Source organism: Stegodyphus dumicola, chromosome 6, assembly GCF_044657685.1.
Source record: "Stegodyphus dumicola isolate Sdum_Otavi_A_Nest chromosome 6, ASM4465768v1".
In the NCBI taxonomy this organism is placed as follows: domain Eukaryota; kingdom Metazoa; phylum Arthropoda; class Arachnida; order Araneae; family Eresidae; genus Stegodyphus; species Stegodyphus dumicola.
Genome location: NC_140773.1, coordinates 87278707 through 87299481, shown reverse-complemented (window position 1 = coordinate 87299481; position 20775 = coordinate 87278707). Strand labels below are relative to the sequence as shown.

At 34.1% G+C, this 20775-nt stretch overlaps 1 protein-coding gene across 1 annotated transcript in view; it reads right to left on the bottom strand.

Annotated features, from left to right (window-relative positions):
* Positions 1-225: 225 nt before the first annotated feature.
* The window catches only part of LOC118188371 (uncharacterized), a 60419-nt gene continuing 39869 nt past the window's right edge, over positions 226-20775 (bottom strand). Inside the window, exons 4-6 of the mRNA XM_035358786.2 lie at positions 19996-20156; positions 6593-6740; positions 226-1850 (exon numbers count right to left, since the gene is read on the bottom strand). Coding sequence (XP_035214677.1) covers positions 1571-1850; positions 6593-6740; positions 19996-20156 — 589 coding nt within the window. The 3' untranslated portion in view covers positions 226-1570. The remainder of the gene's footprint in view (positions 1851-6592; positions 6741-19995; positions 20157-20775) is intronic.

The following is a 20775-nucleotide window of genomic DNA, read 5'->3' as shown; positions in this document are numbered from 1 at the left end:
ATGTTAAAACACTTAACTGCATGTATCTCCGTGCACGGCTGTTATATTTCAGACTGAATAAATCGAAATGGTTAGAATATTTATTTCATTTTTTGTGAGATTAACTTCCTAATCGATTTTGGAATTCAAAATTTTTACAATCTATCTTGATGCTGCTATTGCAATCTTGAGCAGTGTATATATCAGTGAGTTCAAAAAAGTAAATGTAAAAAAAATCACGAAAAATTAAAGAATAAATTTTATTTTAACACGTCATAGAGTAATTTCATACTTTTACATGTAAACAAAACACGAATCAACAGGTATTAAATTTTGTATGACAGACTAGATACAATAAAAAATATATAACAATTCTCCAAATATAATACATAGGCATTCCAACCTCATTTAAGTGCCTAATTAAAAACATAATTTCGATGTTATAAAGAGCAGTTAGTGGTCCGTAACGTGATAAAATTAATAAAATTAACAATTTTTATGACAGACTTCAAATCTTTTTGAACATATTACGTAATAAAATATTTGATAATAGGCATTTCTCCTGAGCCTACGAGGTGGTGATTATGTACAAATTCAAATTCCATAGTAACTTAAACAATAGTAAAATATTAGGATAATATGTGATCTCTGATTAGTAGCGAAGTTATGAGTAATATAAAATAACAAATTAATAGTAAAAATCTTTAATTCAATATAAAGTTAATAACTTCAAATCTCAAACTGCACTGAAGGTGCCGCTCGAAGTAATGTGAATGTGAAGAACTAAAATGAAAATTAATAAAAATAATAATATTATGCTTTAATTTTTGAATTGAGTAAAATCCCTTCTTAAAATTAAAATGAGATGTGTTTTAAAAAACGAAATTATTGGGAAGAAAAAGAAAACATTGTATTCATAATATCGATAAATTTAGATGTTACATTTAAAGTAAACAATTCTATTTCGCACATTTCTTTATTTTCATTTAAATTCAGTGCAAATACTAACATTTATAAATTGTAATTAATATAGTAAATATGCAGTGAGAATTGACGGAAATATACATACATACGAGCTAAATTGTAGCAGAAGAATTTTCACGCCTAAAACGACTATCGTTCAAACTTATCGAAGAACAAAGACTAGAAAAATAGATATTGACCAATCTTGGTAAATTATTAAAACATTTTATTTAGTATCACCGTTTGTGTTTACAAATGCATCTTAAAGTAAAGAATTATGTGTTATTTCGAAGAGCAAATTTAAAGAATAAAAATTTATACGAAATTTATATGTTTTAAATAATTAATTTATGTAGAAAAATAGACAGCTTATTCCAGCCGAATGTAAAATAGGTGTAAAAGTTGCTTAACTTAATCAGAAAGGTTATTTGTAGTTCTCCTTCATAAATTAATTACATAGAAACCAAGTGTTTACATCTGGGTTGTAGTAATAATTTGAAAAGTTTAATTCGAACTTTCTTCGAGTGTATTACATAGACGCATTGAATATTTAAAAATCATTTCTCACGAAAGTTCAGTTTTATTACTTGTTGACGTTTCTTAAGAAATTGTGTTCATTTACTATAGATTAAGGAATTTTAAGACATACGAGATAGAATTTCATCATTAAGATAGACAAGACCATTGATACAGAATTTGGTAAAATTGTCCATGACCCTGAACACTTTGGAATTGGATCAGGACACATTTTTGTCTCTGTGTTTGGATATCCAGGCATTCTCTGGCACATTGCTTGAAGTTGTTCTCCTGAAGCTCGAAATATGTATTCACTTGTAAAGTTGGCCGCCGCCTCACCACAATAGCGATTAACCACTTCGTTGGTACACTTCATGTAGCGAGCGACTGGACTGAAAGAATAAAAAAATTCCATCTAGAAAATATCTTAATAGAATATTTAAAAATTGTACAATGTGATGAACAGAAGCCTAAAAATATAAGGTGGTTATAACTAATTCAAATTATTATAATTATACTCAGTTTTATTGTAGTTCAAACGTAGTAGGCGAAATGATACCGGAATATGTACAGACAACTTTCTAAGGAATAACTTAGGGTGAAAAGCAAATATAAAATTGTTACCTTTGTCCTAAAACTAAAATTAAAAATATGATAAAAAAAGCCCTGGAAGAGAATACATTAAAATAAACTTCCACAGGAAATAATTTCATTACTTTACTTTCTAAAATTCTTCACTCACGTTATTCGAAAATGGTAAGTTGTCAAATTATAAAATTTTATAGCCTTAAATATCTTTTTTTTTTTTAAACATAATGCATTGATGAGTGTAATTCGTTAACATGTAACCCCCAAGAATGAACTTGATACGAAACCACACATGGAACTATTCAGATTTAGCTGAATAATATTTCTGTTTGTACACTGAAGTGCCCCTGAATTAAATATACCCGACTGTAACGAGCTGCTGCTTCTTTAACCTTCATAATGGCTGTCATATAACCAAATGTGGATTTTATAAGAGTACAGAAGTTTGTTTTGCAAGATGTCTTCTAGAATTTCCCATAGATGAATTAAATATTCTGATGGTACAGAACGTGCTTGCATTCCTTTTTTTTTATAAGACAAACGTATTCAATAGGATGTAAGATGGGGATTCTCGGTGGTCATTTCAGCAGATGAATTCAGTCGAATGATCTTGGAATCAGGTGGTACCCAGCTTACATCTGTGACAGGACTATTTAATTAATTTCCTGATACACTGCATTTACATAGGAACGGCAGAAAATCGTGAAATAATGTAAGTGATCTTTCAGCCGATCTACTCATTTAGAAACGGTGACAATATTCGTTATTAGTATATAAAATCCGAAAAATTAATTATAGAAAACATAGATCGAAAGGATCATCAGCGAGGGGTAAATTCCAGCCTGGCAAGGTGAATCCACAGCTACAAGAGCCTGGCGCGCTATACCTTTCGAATTCAAGACTCATCACTCCATAGTACTCGTTTCCAATCATCAGAGATTCAGTTACGACGTTCTGCGGCTCATGCAAGACGCTGAGCGAAATGGAAGAAATGGTACTCTGGTGGGCCTTCAGATAAAGTAAATCGGAGGAAACCCATAAGGCCCATATTAGCACGGCCCACATATTGACCAGTTAAGCGACATCAAATTCTCGTATGGCCATGCAACTTACTTTTTAATCCTTCAATAAACTTTCAATAATGGAGACGAGATAGATAAGCAGGTGCATGACGTCAGGTGTCCCCGTCCTGAATCACCAGTAAATTAACTGACCTCTCACTCTTCTAGGGTGTTCATCTGAGCTAACGTTTGGTGTGGCTGATTACATATTCCATAGCTAAATTTATGAAGGTCAAAATCATTCAAGACTACTTGTTCTTTGCAATTAGTTAGTTGAAGTTGCCGGATTTCTGATTCTTTTCTTGCTTCCCATATATTTTTTCTATACATTTGACACTGATAGAGAAATCCTTATTTTAAAACGAATGGAATGGAATTGCCCTTGCGTCATACATGCATGACTCGATCTCTATCTTAGACATTTAAATCACTAGTTTTACGCATCGTATTATTTGGCATAGAGACAGCTATATTTTCAATTATACACTGCGCTCCAAAAGTTAAGGAACAACATGTTTTTTGTGTCTAATATAAGAATCAAGAAACATCGAAACACGAAATTTAGCGGATATGTTCACTAAACAGTTCTTTAATGAATGTGACGTAGAATGCTTCTTAAGAGGAGTGCAAACATGAATTACAACAAAACAATTTCACTCTTGGCAGAGAAATCCAGTCTTGGAGAAACAGTATATCGCAGTTTTTCGAGGAAAAATGCGGTGATAACATTACAAAAATGGGTTCTAATAAGGAATGTATCTCCCCCTGGCTGAAACACATTAGCGGCAGCGACAGTCTACGCTATCAATTAAATTATCAGTCAGTGAAATGAGAAGCAACGACCAGACACGGACTCTGGACTCTGGTACAGAGCTGCCCGTTTATGTTGGGCAGCTCATCTAACATTTTAGAATCCTTGTTCAAGCTCATCTAACATTTTAGAGGAGGATTTAAAGCAGCAACATGTATCCCGAGGTAGTCCCAAAGATACTGTATTGGATCCAGGTCTGAGAATTGAGCTGGCCAATCCATCCGCTCCCTACCGTGACCCTCAAAATATTCTTCATCAACCCATGCTCGATGCGGTCGCGCAATTTTGTCCATCGGAAGAAATCCAAGACCAATAGCAGCGTCATAAATCAGCTGATGACCTAAATTACTCTCCCATGTGAACATGGACTCTTCTGTGAAGAGAACAGAAGCCCATTGTTGAGAGGTTTTGGAGACGTATTCTCCTGCCCAACATAAACGGGCAGCTCGGTATCCTTGGGACAAGGGGACACAAACAACTGGTCGTCTAACATGCAGGCCTGTGTTGTGCCGGCATCTGCGCACTGTACTAGTTGATATTCTTGCTCCTGTGACCAATAAGTGATCTGCCATGATCTCAGGCACAGTAATATCACTCCTCCTTCGGGCCGAAAGAGCTAAATAATGGTCTTCCGCAGGTGTTGTAACTCTTGGTCTGCCTGGAACATGTCTTCCAGACACAGAATCCTCGATTCCATAGTTGATTCCATAGTTGTTCGACTACACTGCGAGAGACATTGAGATATCAAGAAGCATCAGCTTGTGACATTCCCATTTCCAATCATCTGATCGCTCGCTACCTCAACAAATCGGGCGAACGACACGAACTCTTGGACATTGATAGAATATCCAGGATATTGTCAGCGAAACTGGCAATAAGAATTAAATATCAACACTCGTAAGCAAATCTTACAGTGTTTGCATTTTTCTCCAATTCTTACATAAGTATTCATTTCGATAAAATAAAAGTGCTAGCTATTGTTTTTACATATATTTTCTTAAATTTTGTTGCTATCATGCATATAAATTGCAAATTTAAATGTTACTGACATTTTTACTGACGCGAGGTTTGGAAAACAAGCTGCTCCTTAACTTTTTGAGGGAAGAGTATATATCACTTGCCAAGGTAATTTTTTATAGGCGCAGATATGAGGCAGCGGTGTCACGATATGTAGATAACTCTGTGTGCTCCTAGTTTCATATCATATACATATAACTGTAAAATCGTGCTCTCTTATTCAAATGCATTCTTTTCAGTATTATTACATTCCCGATAATGAGACAAAAATCAATCTATATAGTAATACTTTGCATGTACTTTGTTGTAAGAGAAATTTTAATTTTTTAATGACTCATTATATCTCTTCTAATTTCGCTATTTTCCTTTCTTATCTGTTAAAATCGCAACATAATTACAATCAATTTTTATGAGGTATGACATTCCAAAATTAATTCAACATATATTTCTTACGTAAACGAAAGTGATGCACATATTTACATAACAGCAATCATGAAGCGAAATCCTTTATACAAGAGTTTTCATAACAAAACGCTTAATAAGAAGTTCAAACGACATTAAGTACTTGTAGCTAGATAAAAAATAACTCTAACAATTTTAAACGTACTCTAATAAAAAAGTCTTCTTTTTTTTCTTTTCTCTCTATGTTTTTTTTGGGGGGACTGCATGAAAACATGCATAATTATGTCGCAAAATCTAAATGCAGGCTTTCTATTACTTCGCTCACTACGTCTTCTGTACTGCTACGATTTTATTGCCTTAATGCGAACTGCCATGATTTTATGGAATAGATTGCTCTGTTCTAAAACAAATTTTTAAAGCGGAAAATTGTCTTTGGAGTTCCTAAAAATCTGCTTCAAAATTAGTATCAAGCTTATATATATATATGCATTGTGCGTGCGATTTTTTGTGTGTAGGGAGTGGTTTGCAACAAGGGGCAAAATATTGAAGTTGACAAAATAATCAGCCCTTTTATAAAATTTGTAGCCGAAATTTCTACGTATTTATCCAAGAAGGGAAAAAGGCGAGAGTATGTTATTGGGATATATTTTTACAAGAGCTAAGATACTTTATTTTTCTACATAAGCATGAGTATCATTATATTTATATAACAATCGTGAGGTAAAATACCTTCCTTCAAAAAATTTAATTTTAAATATGTTACTATTTTTGGAGCACGAATTAAAGATAATAGAATGAAAAAGAAAATTTTATTTGTTGCAATCGAATTACAAAACAATATATATATATATATATATAAAGGTTTGAATTTTACCTTACAATTTGAGATTGCCTTGTTACAAACCACTCCCTACACACAAAAAATCGCACGCACAATGCATTTATATATATAAGCTTGATACTAATTTTGAAGCAGATTTTTAGGAACTCCAAAGACAATTTTCCGCTTTAAAAAATTGTTTTAGAACAGAGCAATCTATTCCATAAAATCATGGCAGTTCGCATTAAGGCAGTAAAATCGTAGCAGCACAGAAGACGTAGTGAGCGAAGTAATAGAAAGCCTGCCTTTAGATTTTGCGACATAATTATGCATGTTTTCATGTAGTCCCCCCCCAAAAAAAAACATATGTATGCTATCATATGAAAATATTATGATCACAAATTGAGCAAAAACGACATAAAATATAAAATTTACCAGCAAGCTAATATCTGTCTCTCGGGCAAGCTTTTGCTGGATTGCTCAAGAATTCTCAAAATTGGCAAGTCTGGTATCCGTGTCTCTTGAGCACAGCATTCCATCTCGGATTTGTGTTCAAGGATACATTCCGAATGTTCGAGGAAAGCTAACAGAAAATTAAACCATATAAATATAAAACTTCTTTCATAATATTTTGCAACGTTATAAAATTATGATGACGTAATAGCAAATAACAAAATGGAAATAAATTATTCGAGATTAATTAAGAAAATATAAACCACTGCTTGTACAAAGCAAGGCATTCACTGATAACTTTGCCTTCTCTCTCTCTCTTTTTTCTTTTTTTTCTTTTTTTCTTTTTCTTTTTTTTTTTTGTTTTTTGTTTTTTTTTTTGGGGGGGGGAAGCACCAGATGCTTTGCAACATCTGATACCAGATAAAGAGGAAAGTACTATTTTAAAGAATTGAGAATTAGCAGCCACATTATCAAAATCTGTACTTTCCAGTGCAAAAGATAATATACTGTATTAAGGAACATAACAATCAGTTTCTAAGCTGTAGCTGTGTGTCATTATTTTCTTCGTCGAATTAGAGTAATTGAAAGACTTCTATTTTCACCCTTTCCTTTTCACTTCATTGTACGAAGTAAGGCAAATATTGTAATCGCGAAAAATTTCGGATATTATATTTCAACGAAAATATCCATTTTGACCGCTCTTGAATCCATTTGAGCGATGTTTTTGTGTGATATATGTACGTAAGACATAATAAAGGACTTTTGTTTTTTCAAAAACGGATTGTGAAATGGATTCAGAAGAGATATTTTTTTGTGACATAAGTATGTATGTATCTTGCATAACATAAAATACGAGTAGCCTCAAAACGTTGAAATTTTGTACATGGGACTGCTATAACATTTAGGTGTGCACATGCTGTCGGTCGCACCCAAAGTATTATATATACATTTCGTAATTACAATAGAATTTTTTTAATCTAATATAATCATATTTAGTATTTTCACGTATTACGCTGCTGAAAAATATCAGTAAACGCAGGTTTTAAAAATTTAGGACCAATTTTACGAAGACGAAAAGTAGAAATTAATAAGTAATAAATTTCATAAAATCCAATAAATGCAAAAAATAATTTAATCAATGTTAAAACTAAGTACAAGTAACAAGTAATAGCTTATTTGGAAAAATTAAGGAAATTTAAAGAAAAGAACATAATAGAAGATTAATTCAATCAACTTCAATGCTACTTCGTCAGGAGAAGGAACACTGAAATCAATTGAAATTTCTCTTCCACAAAATATCCTTGCTTTGCTCTCTCTCTATATATATATTTACTAAAGAAATATTGAAGATATTATCTCCTAATATAAAATTAGTAGAAGTATCTACCCATATGAAGTTTAATTTCGAAAATTGTGTTGTAAAGTAACTTGTATGTAAATTATGAAAAACACTTTTTACGGGGACTTGAATTTAAATCATGAATAACAAAATTTCAAACTTTGAAAAAGAAATTAAAAATTAAAAACAATTGCCGCTATTGATCGGGAATTAGTTTTTTCAAAGTTTGAAATTTTGTTACTCATGATTTAACTTCAAGTCCCCGTAAAAAGTTTTTTTTCATAATTTACATACAAGTTACTTTAAAACACAATTTTCGAAATTAAACTTCCTACATATGGGTTCCCTCTTTTTTGATACTTCTACTAAATTTATATTAGGAGATGATATAATCAATATTTCTTTAGTAAATAAATTATTATTATCTTACTTTGCAGCTATTGCGCAAGTATTAGAAAAACTTGTTTTCGAACTAAGTGAATGTTACATCATTCAACATTATATATATATATATATATATATATATATATATATATAACATTATATATATATAACGCATATATATATAAGTTACGTAACGTAACATATACTCTCTGTTACCCGGCTCGATGAGCTCAGTTTTTTATTCTTATACGTTGGTAAATTTGCAATTTTTTTTTTTAAATGTCATTGAATTATGTTGATCTTATGTTCCGGTTAAGGATTTTATACCTTTAGTTAATCTACATGCACTAGCTATAGAATTATTAACAATTTAAAAGTTGTTTCATTGCTGCTAAGTGTAAACGAACCCGCCATTTATTTAGGTTTGAAACTCTTTAGTAGAATAGTGAACTAAGTCAGTTGCTGCACCTTCAATGTCTTTTTGCCGAGTGGGACCAAAAGTAAAAGTAAAGTTTTGTCCACCGAAAAATCTGTCTTCCTGTCCGCTGGCCGAATTGCTTGTTTTTGTGTAGAAACTCTAATTTTAATTGCAAACATTTTTTTTAACTGTTTTAACTGTATTTGGTGTTTCATGTTTTTCTGTATAAGATACAATTTTCAATGAAGATGTTTTGAGTTTTTATGCATTTTTGCCTTGCCTCGAAGTGAGAACTGAATTAACTGAATGAGAAATATATCTCTAATAAAATTCGAGGAAATAAATTTAAATGAAAGGTAACAAAAAATGTGTATAATTTAATAGACCGTACAAGGAAGCCACGTGGTGTCCACATCAGATTTTTCTTATAAAGCGAAATGTTGTTGCTATGCTGACTCATTTGCAGAAGACTGGATGATGTTTTTCTCAACTAACCACATAAGTTGTAAGTTATTGCATCATGTGGGAAAAAATTATATGCAATGTTCTGAACATTCAAAAATCCAAATATGGAATAGCTATACACATTTCATAATTTAGTTGTTAAATTATAAATCTTATTAAGACATTGCTCAGATATAGCATTATGTTATCATCATAGACTTTTACTAAACAGTTATATGTAATGTTAATGTTGCATAATAGTTTTAATATGAACAATTAAAATTTAATTAATAACATTAGATTTCTCATGAGATATTAACTTTCTTAATCTTAAATCAATTATTGTTATAAAAATAATATAATTAAATGTTAATTAATCCCCAGTTGCTGGAAAACTCTCGACTTACTACAGTCTAATGAACAATAAAAAAAATGTAAGTAAAATAGCATCTTTAGTCTGTTTTTCACTGGTTAGCAGGTTCAAAAGTCACGACGAGATATTTTGGGCAAATTTGTTGTTTTCGATTTATATATATAGGGTGGCCCAGAAGTCACTTTACATTTTGAAAATTAAATAACTTTTTCTTAAATGACTGTATTTAATTAATTCTTTTTTATTTTTTGATTATTCACATGTCCATTCAAATGGAAATGAGCTTCATCTCCCATGATCAACTTGTGAATAAACTCATTGTCATTTCTTGCAGTTCTCTGAAACCTGACAGCATAATTTACTCATTTCTGAAAGTCTGCTGGTTTTAAAGATTGCACTAATTGAACCTTGAAAACGAGTCACTAAGTTCCTTATTGCAGGCCTACTAGGGGGATGTCGAACATTAAAATGGCGCATATAACGATCTTTGCGTTGCAACAATTGACCGTCCATTTTCAAAGTAAAATTCAATTATCTTCACTCGTTGTTCTGTTGTAAACTTATCCATGCCAAAAATTTCCAGGGATTATATTTTTTAATTCTGAAAAGAGAAAAAGAAATATATTAATAGAAAAAAAGTTATTTAATTTTCAAAATGTAAAGTGACTTCTGGGCCACCCTATACTATGGGAAGAAAATAAAAAAAAAAAAAATTAAAAGAATTAAAAAACGCAGGAAATGGACATCTGTGAATCTAATTCAAACATGTACAAAATAATTTATCAAACTATTGTTTTCGATGTGTTTATACAGCAAAATGCATCTCTTACAGATCAACCTTTTAAAAAAAGACAAAACGTAATAAAAAAAAAAAAAAAAAAAAAAAAAAAAACTAAACATAACCCAAAAATAAATTCCTAATGAAATGAAAAACAGAAAATAATAAGAACATACAAATATTTAAGAACAAATTAAGAAGAGCATTATATACTTCTATTGAAATCTCTTCTGGGACAGCTATATTTTGAATGATAATACAAAAAACACAGAGTAAATAAGTACACAGTTTATGGCAATTTTAATTACCTGCAGTAAATTTTTGCTTCAACTAGTGTCTGTGCAAACTGTTCGTGACGTCTGAAAAACTAAAAGCAACAATGTACCAAAAGGTACAGAAGTAGTAGAAGGTACCAAAAAGTTTCGAGACTAGTTTTGTAACACGCCAACAGACAGCATCGCAAAGCTACGGGCATATGCACAGAGAGCACCGACCTTTACAAGTCAGTGTACCAAAAGACATTGTTCTGTGTACATCGGTAGTTCTGCAGCTGGTGCTAATCTTACAACTTGCTTTAACACGTCTGCGATTTTCATTATGCAGAGTGCATTAGAACAACGGGCGAACGTGAATTGGACAAGTCTGACACAGAGACACGTGACATATTTCAGCAAGCGTACGGCGAGGTTGCAGTGAGTCGTTCAAGGTATTTTGAGTAGCACGCGAGCTTGAAGATCGGAAGAACATCACTCGAAGATGACAAGATATCAGGACGACCTTCAACGATCACAACACCCGAAAATGTCGAAACCATTCTGCAGCTTATACATAAGGATCATAGGCGAATAATCCACAACATTGCTGCCATTGTCTGTACGTCATACAGAACAGAGCAGGCAATCCTCACTTGTGATTTGAATATGCATCGTATTGCTGCTAAATTCGTTCCCAGGCTCCTTACACAGGAGCAGAAAGAACGCCGCGGGGAAGTCTGCTAAGAACTTCGATACTTTGATACTTTGTTGGCTATTCTGGCATGCAGCGTAGATGAACTACTCCTGCTCTTTCCACATTCCTGAATGAGTCCCCTTAGGGTCCTGACGTATGTAAAAGTCCAAAGATGAAGGTTCTGCAGTTGAGATAGCCTTGCAAAAGGAAAAGAGACGTGAAGCCCTGAGCTTCGGTGATCAGCAAGCCATGTCTCTGGCAACTGCAGGACAGGGAGGTGGGGAAAGCTGGCCGGAAACACAAAGAGGTTTGTCGAATCCGAAAACGTTGTGAGCTTGCGAACTACTATACAATACGAAAAATAATAGACGTATGCAGAAATATTAGAGATATGAACAATATAAAATAACATCTGTTCTGACCAAACAGCTATTAATTGGAAGGGAATGCTTCTTGAATAATAGGAAGAAATAATATAGAATAATCTATGCAAAGCAATAAAATTTTAAAACTGCTCTTTTAAGGGCAAAACAATCAAAAACACTGAGTTTTCTGGCTTCTGGTAGCCAGTAGTAGCGACATAGCAAAGTCGGAATGTTCACAGCACTAGAAACGCAAAGATTGTACTTTGTGATGAAAACATTGTTACAAATAGGTAAAATGGCCCTTTAAATTTTTCGTAAAAATGGCGGCGACATATATAAACCTCAATAGGTTCATAATTTCACAGATAACTAATAAAAGTATGAAATTTAATTAAGTAAATCCTGAGTGAGTATGCTGAGCTCTCGTTGGTCGGTTTAGATAGACTGTACGTGAGAAGCGAATGGGCGAAGAAGTTTATCTTCATCAAGTATTTCGTAACTTAACATATTAGTGAAATTAGATGGGTTGTAATTAATCACTCTGTTGAGAATTTTTCATTGATAAATTCGTTGTAAGTTTAAATCCGAGTGCAGACTACGATTTCTAACGAAGTAGGGAGTTCCGGCGATTATTCTTAAGAACTTCTTTTGAAGGACTGGAAGTTTTCTGTAGTCCTTGTCTTTTACGTTTGCACAGATAGGGAAAGCGTATGTGATAATCGGTCGAATGACCGTAAGACAGAGTCTCTTTTTCAGACGTAGAGATAGCTGCTCACATTTTAACAGTAGGATCTTTTAGCTTTCCTCGAACGTCCCTCCCGTGATCAGTGGTGATTTTAACTCACAGAACAGCCTGTGGGGTTATCCACGTACCACCCCAAAAGGAACAGAAATGGAGCACTTTCTTAACTCAAACAATTTAATCCTGCACAACGACCCTGAGGACACTTTCACCACAATCAATGGAAGAGGATGGCTCGATCTAACTCTTAATACACACCATCCAACTCTCCAAATTCAGAATAGGAATATCAGCGAAGATGATTTTTTCTCCGACCATAAATAGATCACCTTTGAAATTGCCCAGAAAATAGAAAACATACATACGAAATGCTTTCGAATTAGTACCAGCACAGAGAAAAAATTTATCAAACTATTAAGTCCAAAAGTTCAATCCATTCCACAAACCATCACCAAGACTAAATCGAAAGGAGATCTCAATAAATAGGCAATACACTTCACACGACTTATTCAAGAATGCTGCCATGCATCCTTCAAACTAAAGTCAGCAACCAATGAAACAAAAGCTAATTGGTGGACCAAAGAACTGCGTGCAGCTCGCCAAAAGACCAGAACGCTAAGACGAAGATTAAAGTCCCGTACAAACGACGAAGATCGCACAGCAGCATTGGCCGAATACAACAGGCAAAGGGCAATTTATAAGAAGAAAATCACGGAAGATAAAGTCAATTCTTGGACCTCCTTTTGCACCAATAACTAGAATACTTATGGAACACTATAAAATAGCCACTTCAAAGATTTTCAAGTCGATGCGGATACACACCCCAAATAGTATACATACGCACAACAATGCCAACGTCACGACAGAAGACAACATCCTAAGCCATGTGTTCCCACAGGACAACAGCGACGAAGACAACCCAGAGCAACTAGGATTAAGAACCTCCATTAATCCACCAGACCCCAGAGCATATTTCACAAGTCCACATCATCGTAGCCACTGAGGGAGGGGTTTCAAAAATGGACCAATGAGCTGCTATTGCTCTTGTGACGCTAAATCTTCGTGCATGTGAGCGTATGTTCTTAACGCTTTATTTTGCATTTGTTTCGCAGTTATAAATATATGGAGTAATAGTAGAAAATCTCGTAGTGCTTTCGTTTTCTGAGTTTGATTAATCGTTGACATTTCACTTTCGCGATTTTTATTACGCATTAATATTAGGATTGATGTTCACGGCATATTATGTGGATTAAGAGAATTCACGTGTATATTTTTTTAATTGAGCTGAGGATAACTGAAAGTGTTACAATGAATCTAGTGTTTTCTTATTTCAGTGCTTGCATTCTTTTGATTTTTATAAAGTGTAAGATTCAGAACACATATGATCTGATTATATCCAATGTTAAAATTAAAAATTGTATATGAATAAATTGAATATGCTCGCTGTAAATACGATAAATTCACTCTGTTTGATGAGTATTTCTTGTGTAGACAGTACATTTGAGAGTAATCATTTATTAAATGTGAAATTTAACACACTAAATGTACACGATTGCAAAATAGTAAAGTTCACTTTGAATAAAATTTTGCATTGGTTATTATTATAGAACATCTCTTTCATATAGACTACAATAAAAAGTGCTGACTTCTATTTACATATTGTTACGTTTTATTATTCTTCTGACACCATTTGTTACGTTATTTTCTTCCTTCACGTTCGTACGGGGTTCGTGTGGTTTTGGAGTGAATAACGACGACAGCACTTGATGAAATATCGAAACACACTTTATTTATCAATGTTAATCAGGACAGCTCCAAAACACTTTTATAGTCGTCGAAGATCAACCATAAACACGCTGGAACAATCAGCGACACAGCCTTCACACTGTCAGGCAATAACGGTGGAGACAGCTTCCTGCAAAGCTCCCGACTGTGCTTGGTCGTTCTCGGAACTCCACATACTCTCGAGACTCTCCACGCTACAACTCGCGATGTACTCGATGACACACACACTACAGCTCCTGACTCTTCGGTTCAGTCGTTCCCGGAGCTCAACACACTCTCTCGATGATGCACTAACCGCGATACACTAACAGACTCCTTCGCTGCACTCGACGACCCACTCGGCACTCGCTGCCCGGCTGTCAACTCGATCGACTCCGCAGGGACTGACTCGCTAGACGAAACACACACTCGATGAGAGACATAAACTGACTGCGGACCAGCAGGGTTTATATAGCTTTCGGCTTGTGTTCGAGAACATTCTGCGCTAAACCGGTAAGAATTCGTTCCAGAAGGTTCTCCATCCGTCCATGGTATATCGCCAATTATGTCGCCAAATGTGCGATTTCTCACTAAATGTGACAACCCTGCCTTCCCCTTGCCATTTTTATGGCAAACCTAAAAGAGCTTTGCGGGGGAAGCCATTTTACCGCGCATGTACATTTCGTAACAATATATAATAGGTGTAAATATTTTTCTCATACGCATAGTTTTCTGAAAAGATTGCATTTGAGCTCAGATGTTTATCATATATTTCTTTCTTCATCTTATTTACCACATATTAAGTAATATTACACATCGATATTTTTGCGAAGTATCCAACATGTGTTTGTATTTATTTCAACCAGGTAGTGAAATCTTCATAATTTCCTATAATTGATTTAATTTCGCAATGAAAAGTTTCAGAAGCAATGGACGATGCTTTAATTATTTTGTACAGAAATTGCGTAGCACAATATTTTCAACCATCTTGCTTAAATCTTAAAGCTCGCGAAAGGTCATGTGATATGACAGAAATATTACTGGATGCTCATTGGTCCATCCTAGAAGCCACTCCCTCGGTGGCTACACAGATGTGCACTTGTGAAATATGCGACCCGAGAAGACAGGGAATTTACAAACAAAGAATTACAGCAACTCGTCAAAACACTGAACAATGCGAAGACACCTGGCCCAGATGGGATTTCAATCCAGTTTTAATGATAATCTGTAAAGTCAGCCCAGAAATACTCCTAAATCTTTACATTAAATGCCTGAAATAGAACTGCTTCCCGGACTGCTTTAAGCACGGGCAAATCAGCCTGTTCTCGAAGAAAAACAAAAAAAAACCCAAGGACCCTCGCTCATACCGACCAATAAATCTACTACCAGCCATGGGAAAGCTACAAGACAATAGAATAAATATCAACCAGTATGGATTTAAACCCAAAAGATCAACCACTCACGCAATCGATATAGCAATCTCCCAAGTACAAGCAAACAAAAGCAATGAAATGCATGTCTTGACAGGCAAAACGTTTTCGACTCTCTCTGGTGGCCAACTGTCAAGCAGGCCCTCATTGAGATGTAGTGCTCAAGAAACTGTACGTTTTGATTACGGAGTATCTCAAGAACAGATATTTACGACAATACCAACAGTAATCTACGATAATACCATAGTCGCCAGAGAACAAACTAGAGGATGTCCACAAGGGTCGTGTAGGATCGCGGACCTCTGGAACATCACCTTTAATAATATTATCAATCATCAGTGGCCAAATTACACACGGATTGTAGACTTCGCCGACGATGTTGCCTTCATAATCTAAGGATCTACACGAAGACAACTAGAGGAATACTGCACCACCCTTAAGAAGAAAGTAAAATTAAATTTAGTTTTAAATAATTCTCTTGCGCCATTGCTGCAAGGAATTAAATTTGAATTTAACAAACATTCTATAATTAAGATACAATAGCACGCCGAACAAATATTAATTTAGAAGTTACCCTGATTTTTATTGTTTGATTACTAAATTAAACATTCTCTATTCGTAAAAAGCAAGCGAGTATCAAAATCCATGAATAAATATAAAATTCCAAAAATTATTTATAAAAATGCATAAGTGAATGATTGCTGAGCAGGCAGGAGACAGACTTATCAAGAGAAAGTTGCCTCCAAACCTAACTCTTCAATCATTCAATTCGTGTTTCGTCATCCATGTAGGCAAGGGTAAAAAAGTAGATTTTTATCTTTTTCTAATTTTCCTTACTTTTGGCCAGTATTTAGTTAAGTTTTGATTAAACCAGTTGAAATCCACTTTTAATATTACATTAAAAAATTTTCAAAATCTAAATTAAAATTAAATTTTACTTCAAAATAATTTTATTCATAATTTTTTTCAAATACATTTTCAATTTTTACATCCTTAATATTTTACTTTCTCTAATAGTTTGCAACTTTTTTCACATAACGTTACAGTTTGCATTTTACATTTTTTTTGCACATTTTTACAACAGAACACACATTTTACATAACTTAATATGTGGTAATAGTTTACAGAATAGGTTTTTTAAATTGATCACAGATAGAAGCTTTACACTCAACTGTACCTTACATTAGCGGCCTCTATTTAAAGTTTGCAGAACACACTACTTAACATCACTTAGATTGGCAATGCTTCTCCACTCCCATAAACAAATATAGTTGGTACGTTAAATTAAAACTTACTATTTACTTGTCTTTTTAGTATTATTTAAGTATAATTTACGTATTATTTTTTATAGATAATGTCTAGTTTCTTTTTGATTTATATGCATAATTCGTGTCGGGAAAGTTTCTGAGGGCAAAAGTTTCTAAATTACTTTGGTTTTCTAAAAATTTGGTTTTCTACTTCTAGTCTTTTAATTGCTAATTTCTCAAAATTCCACTTGTTTAAATTTCTTTTTGGTAATTCACCACATTTGGTATTACTTTTGGTTTTGACTTTTATCCTTGTCTCATGGATGACGAAACACGAATTAAATGATTGAAGAGTTAGTTTTGGAGGCAACTTTCCCTTGATAAGTCTGTCTCATTCACTTATGCATTTTTATAAATAAATTTTTAGGATTAAATAATTTTTGGAATTTTATATTTATTCATGGATTTTGATACTTGCACTTGATTTACATATTCTCTCAGAATTTAAATGATATTGTAAATTAGCTTGCAACAATAATTAATCATTTATTTGTTTACATTAAATTTCATTTAAATTTATTAACTTTAAATTTGCTTTTTACGAATAGAGAATGTTTGTTAAACACCCTTAATATATTCAACAACCTTTGTCATAGAATAAAACTCCAAATATCACTCATAAAATCGCACGCACTTATAATACACAAGCCAGGGCAAACAATAACCAAGAACCCCACGCTGCGAATTGGAAACAATAAAATAAAATGTGTGAAGACCACTAATTACTTAGGACTCACCATAGACCAGAAATTCAATTGGATACCCCATCCCCAGAAAAAGAAGCTAACAACCGCCAAAATCGCAAAAGCATTAGGGCCATGAAGGGATATTCCTGGGGCCTTAATCATCGCATTATGAAAATTCTATTAAAGACAGTAATCAATAAAATAATCACCTACGGAGCTGCTATCTGGGTCTTTCCCATGACAGCGAGAAAATTTCGGACTTTTAACTGAATTCAAAGACCTTTCTTGATCAATATTACCCTATCATTCTCAACAACCTCTACCAACGCCCTGAAATTACTAGCCGGGGGGACACCATCACCAATTCAAACAGAAATCGACGCACTGTCCACAATGATTCTACAACTCAAGAAAACTTCCACGTACAACGGCGTGTTTTTCAATCCACAAGACTATGAAGAAAATTTACCGAAATATAACAGACATCCCGCTCTGGGTCTTCACAATATCCATTGGAACTTCAACAAGCCACCGTCATCAACTGATTTTATTGCATACACGGATGGCTACACTTTGATCTTAGCCAAAAGGCCAAGAAGCGGTACACGGATGGCTCAAAGATCGAACATGAGGTAGGAAACGGTGTCACCATAAAAACAAAAACATGCCTCCATTCCAAATGGCAAGTTTAACTTCGGCCGCTAAACACCTTATATCAAGCATAGCCTATAGCCATACTAAACAGCATTATGCAACTTAGTGACTTAAAAACAGATACCATCCACGTAATCACCGACAGTCAATCTTCAATACATGCCATCAAACAACAGCACACAAATTCTCTAATAGCCCGGCAAATTCAAGACGTCATAAGCACAAGTGATAAGAAATTTGTCCTATCATGGGCCAGAGGGCACAATGCCTGTGAAGTCAATGAAAGGGCCGATTTTCTAGCAAAACAAGTAGCTTTATAACAAACAGGATCTCAAATTCATGTCCCATAACCTAAATCAGCATTAAAGTAAAAACTAAAACAAATGGTGAATGAAAAGTGGCAACGTCAATGGTAACAAGGACCAAAAGGATGACGTACATTCGAAATGCTACCCAAGGCTGATGAAAATACCACAATATCAACCTACTTCCTCACCAGTACATCTCGGGTCACGGTCTCTTCCCCAAATATTTTTATGATCGCAATGTGGCTACGTCGGATAGATGCATGTGCGGGGAAAGCGAAGACCCTGAACATAGCATGTTTCAGTGTCCGCCCATCACATTCGCCATCCCACCCATACTGGAATAGAATTTATAAGATTCATCATTAAGCACCGTAAAGTTTTCCAAAACATCAAAATTATTATTGATTTCCTACACCGCCAAGGACTGGACCTGTGCCATTCATAGCTTGCAGCCCAAAATAATTCTCTAAGTTCAGAAAGTGCAACATAAAGAATATCCACTGTCACCTAGACACTATACATGAGTGCCTTTGGTAAACACACTTAAATATACCCATTTATTGAAACCGTGACTTTTCTCATACTACTCAAACTACGAACTATGAATTACTTCATATTGTGCAATGTGTGACAGATACACCAGTACTATGTACTTAACACTATGTACCATGAAATGAATGCTGAACTATGAACTGTATGCTGAACTATGAACTGTACTATGAATGAACTTATAAACTGTGAACCGTGTAACCAAAATATCAAACAAACAACCAACCATGTACCATAATCACTCTCCCCCGCCAACAGAGCTCCAGACCGAAACACAAAAGAAATATGTATATATATTTACATATTATACAATATTTACATATTATACATATTTACATATATATATACGAATTATGCACCATTAATATAAACTGTGTATTATGAATGCTGCAATGTAAACAAATGCCCGAGCATGGCGTTAGCGTGCCCTGGCAGGGTGCACTTCCATAGATGGTTAGTGCAGTGGGGCGATACCAGTTTTGCCCATGGCGATGATTTGGTGCCCCCCTGTACTTCTTTCTGGCTGTCTCCCCACGTCCTCCGTTACGACTACTACTACTAAATTACTTCCAGTTTCATTATACTCAGAATAAAAACTGGAATCAGAAAAAAGAAATATTTCCTGATCTTCCCATATTCCATATTTTAACTGCTTGGTAACTGAAAACTTCATATTAACACACAATAGATGAATAAATTTACGTGTAAAATTCTTAAATTAAAATTTTTGTTTTTAAACCGTTTATTAACTTGTTTCATCAAAGCCGTTTCAAAACTCCTGGGCCCGAATCATACCTTCTTCATAGCATTTGGTTGTTGAGGCCTGGTCGAACTGTCTGACAAAGATTCAATTGTTTTACTCTATGAAAGTTACATACAGATAAACATTTTATTACCTTCTTCTAAATATCCTCGACTGTCATAACCGTTACCACACATCATTAAGAAAGTATATTGAGCCATATCTATGAACAAAGGCACGATTTCGCTATCTTTTCCTTTCAGGCAATTTGATGTTATGGCATCAGCTGAACAGTTATAGCCATGGATTGCTTGGCTGAAATGAAAATAAGTTATTGTAATTATTCATTTATTTTGCATCTATCAACTTTACATAGTGTGCGAATTTTATAAATTTAGATAGCTCGGAATTTTTTGCATTTCCTACTACCCAATCCAATCACAAAGGCAAAAAAAGCAAAACAAAATGTACAAAAAAAATATAGAAGTGCTGCAAGAAGAGACAGAAAAAAGCTGTTACTAAATATCTAATAGTCAATAATAGAACTTTGTATATCTTGGATGAAATGATAATTCATGAAATCCAGTTTCTGTTCGTGTGGTCCAAATCTCGGATAAAACATGAATGTTTGCAAGGTATTGAGTCCTTCAGAATATGTGGCATTTAAAACATGTCATTCTAAATCAAAAGCGATTAATAGCAACAGAACGAAAATTACAATATCTTCAGGTTCTAATGCTTGAGATATTCTCTTAAAAACTAGGAAGGTTGTAAGCAAAGTCACTCTACATCATATGTCTAGAAGCTTATCCCCCAAACCCAAACTCCTAAAAGTAAGTAGCGCCCTGTAAGTGGAGGAAAAGTGTGATTTAGAGAGTGGCCGAATGTTCAATGTAGTGGTTTCGTAATCAGCAATCCTCCCCTAATTAACATA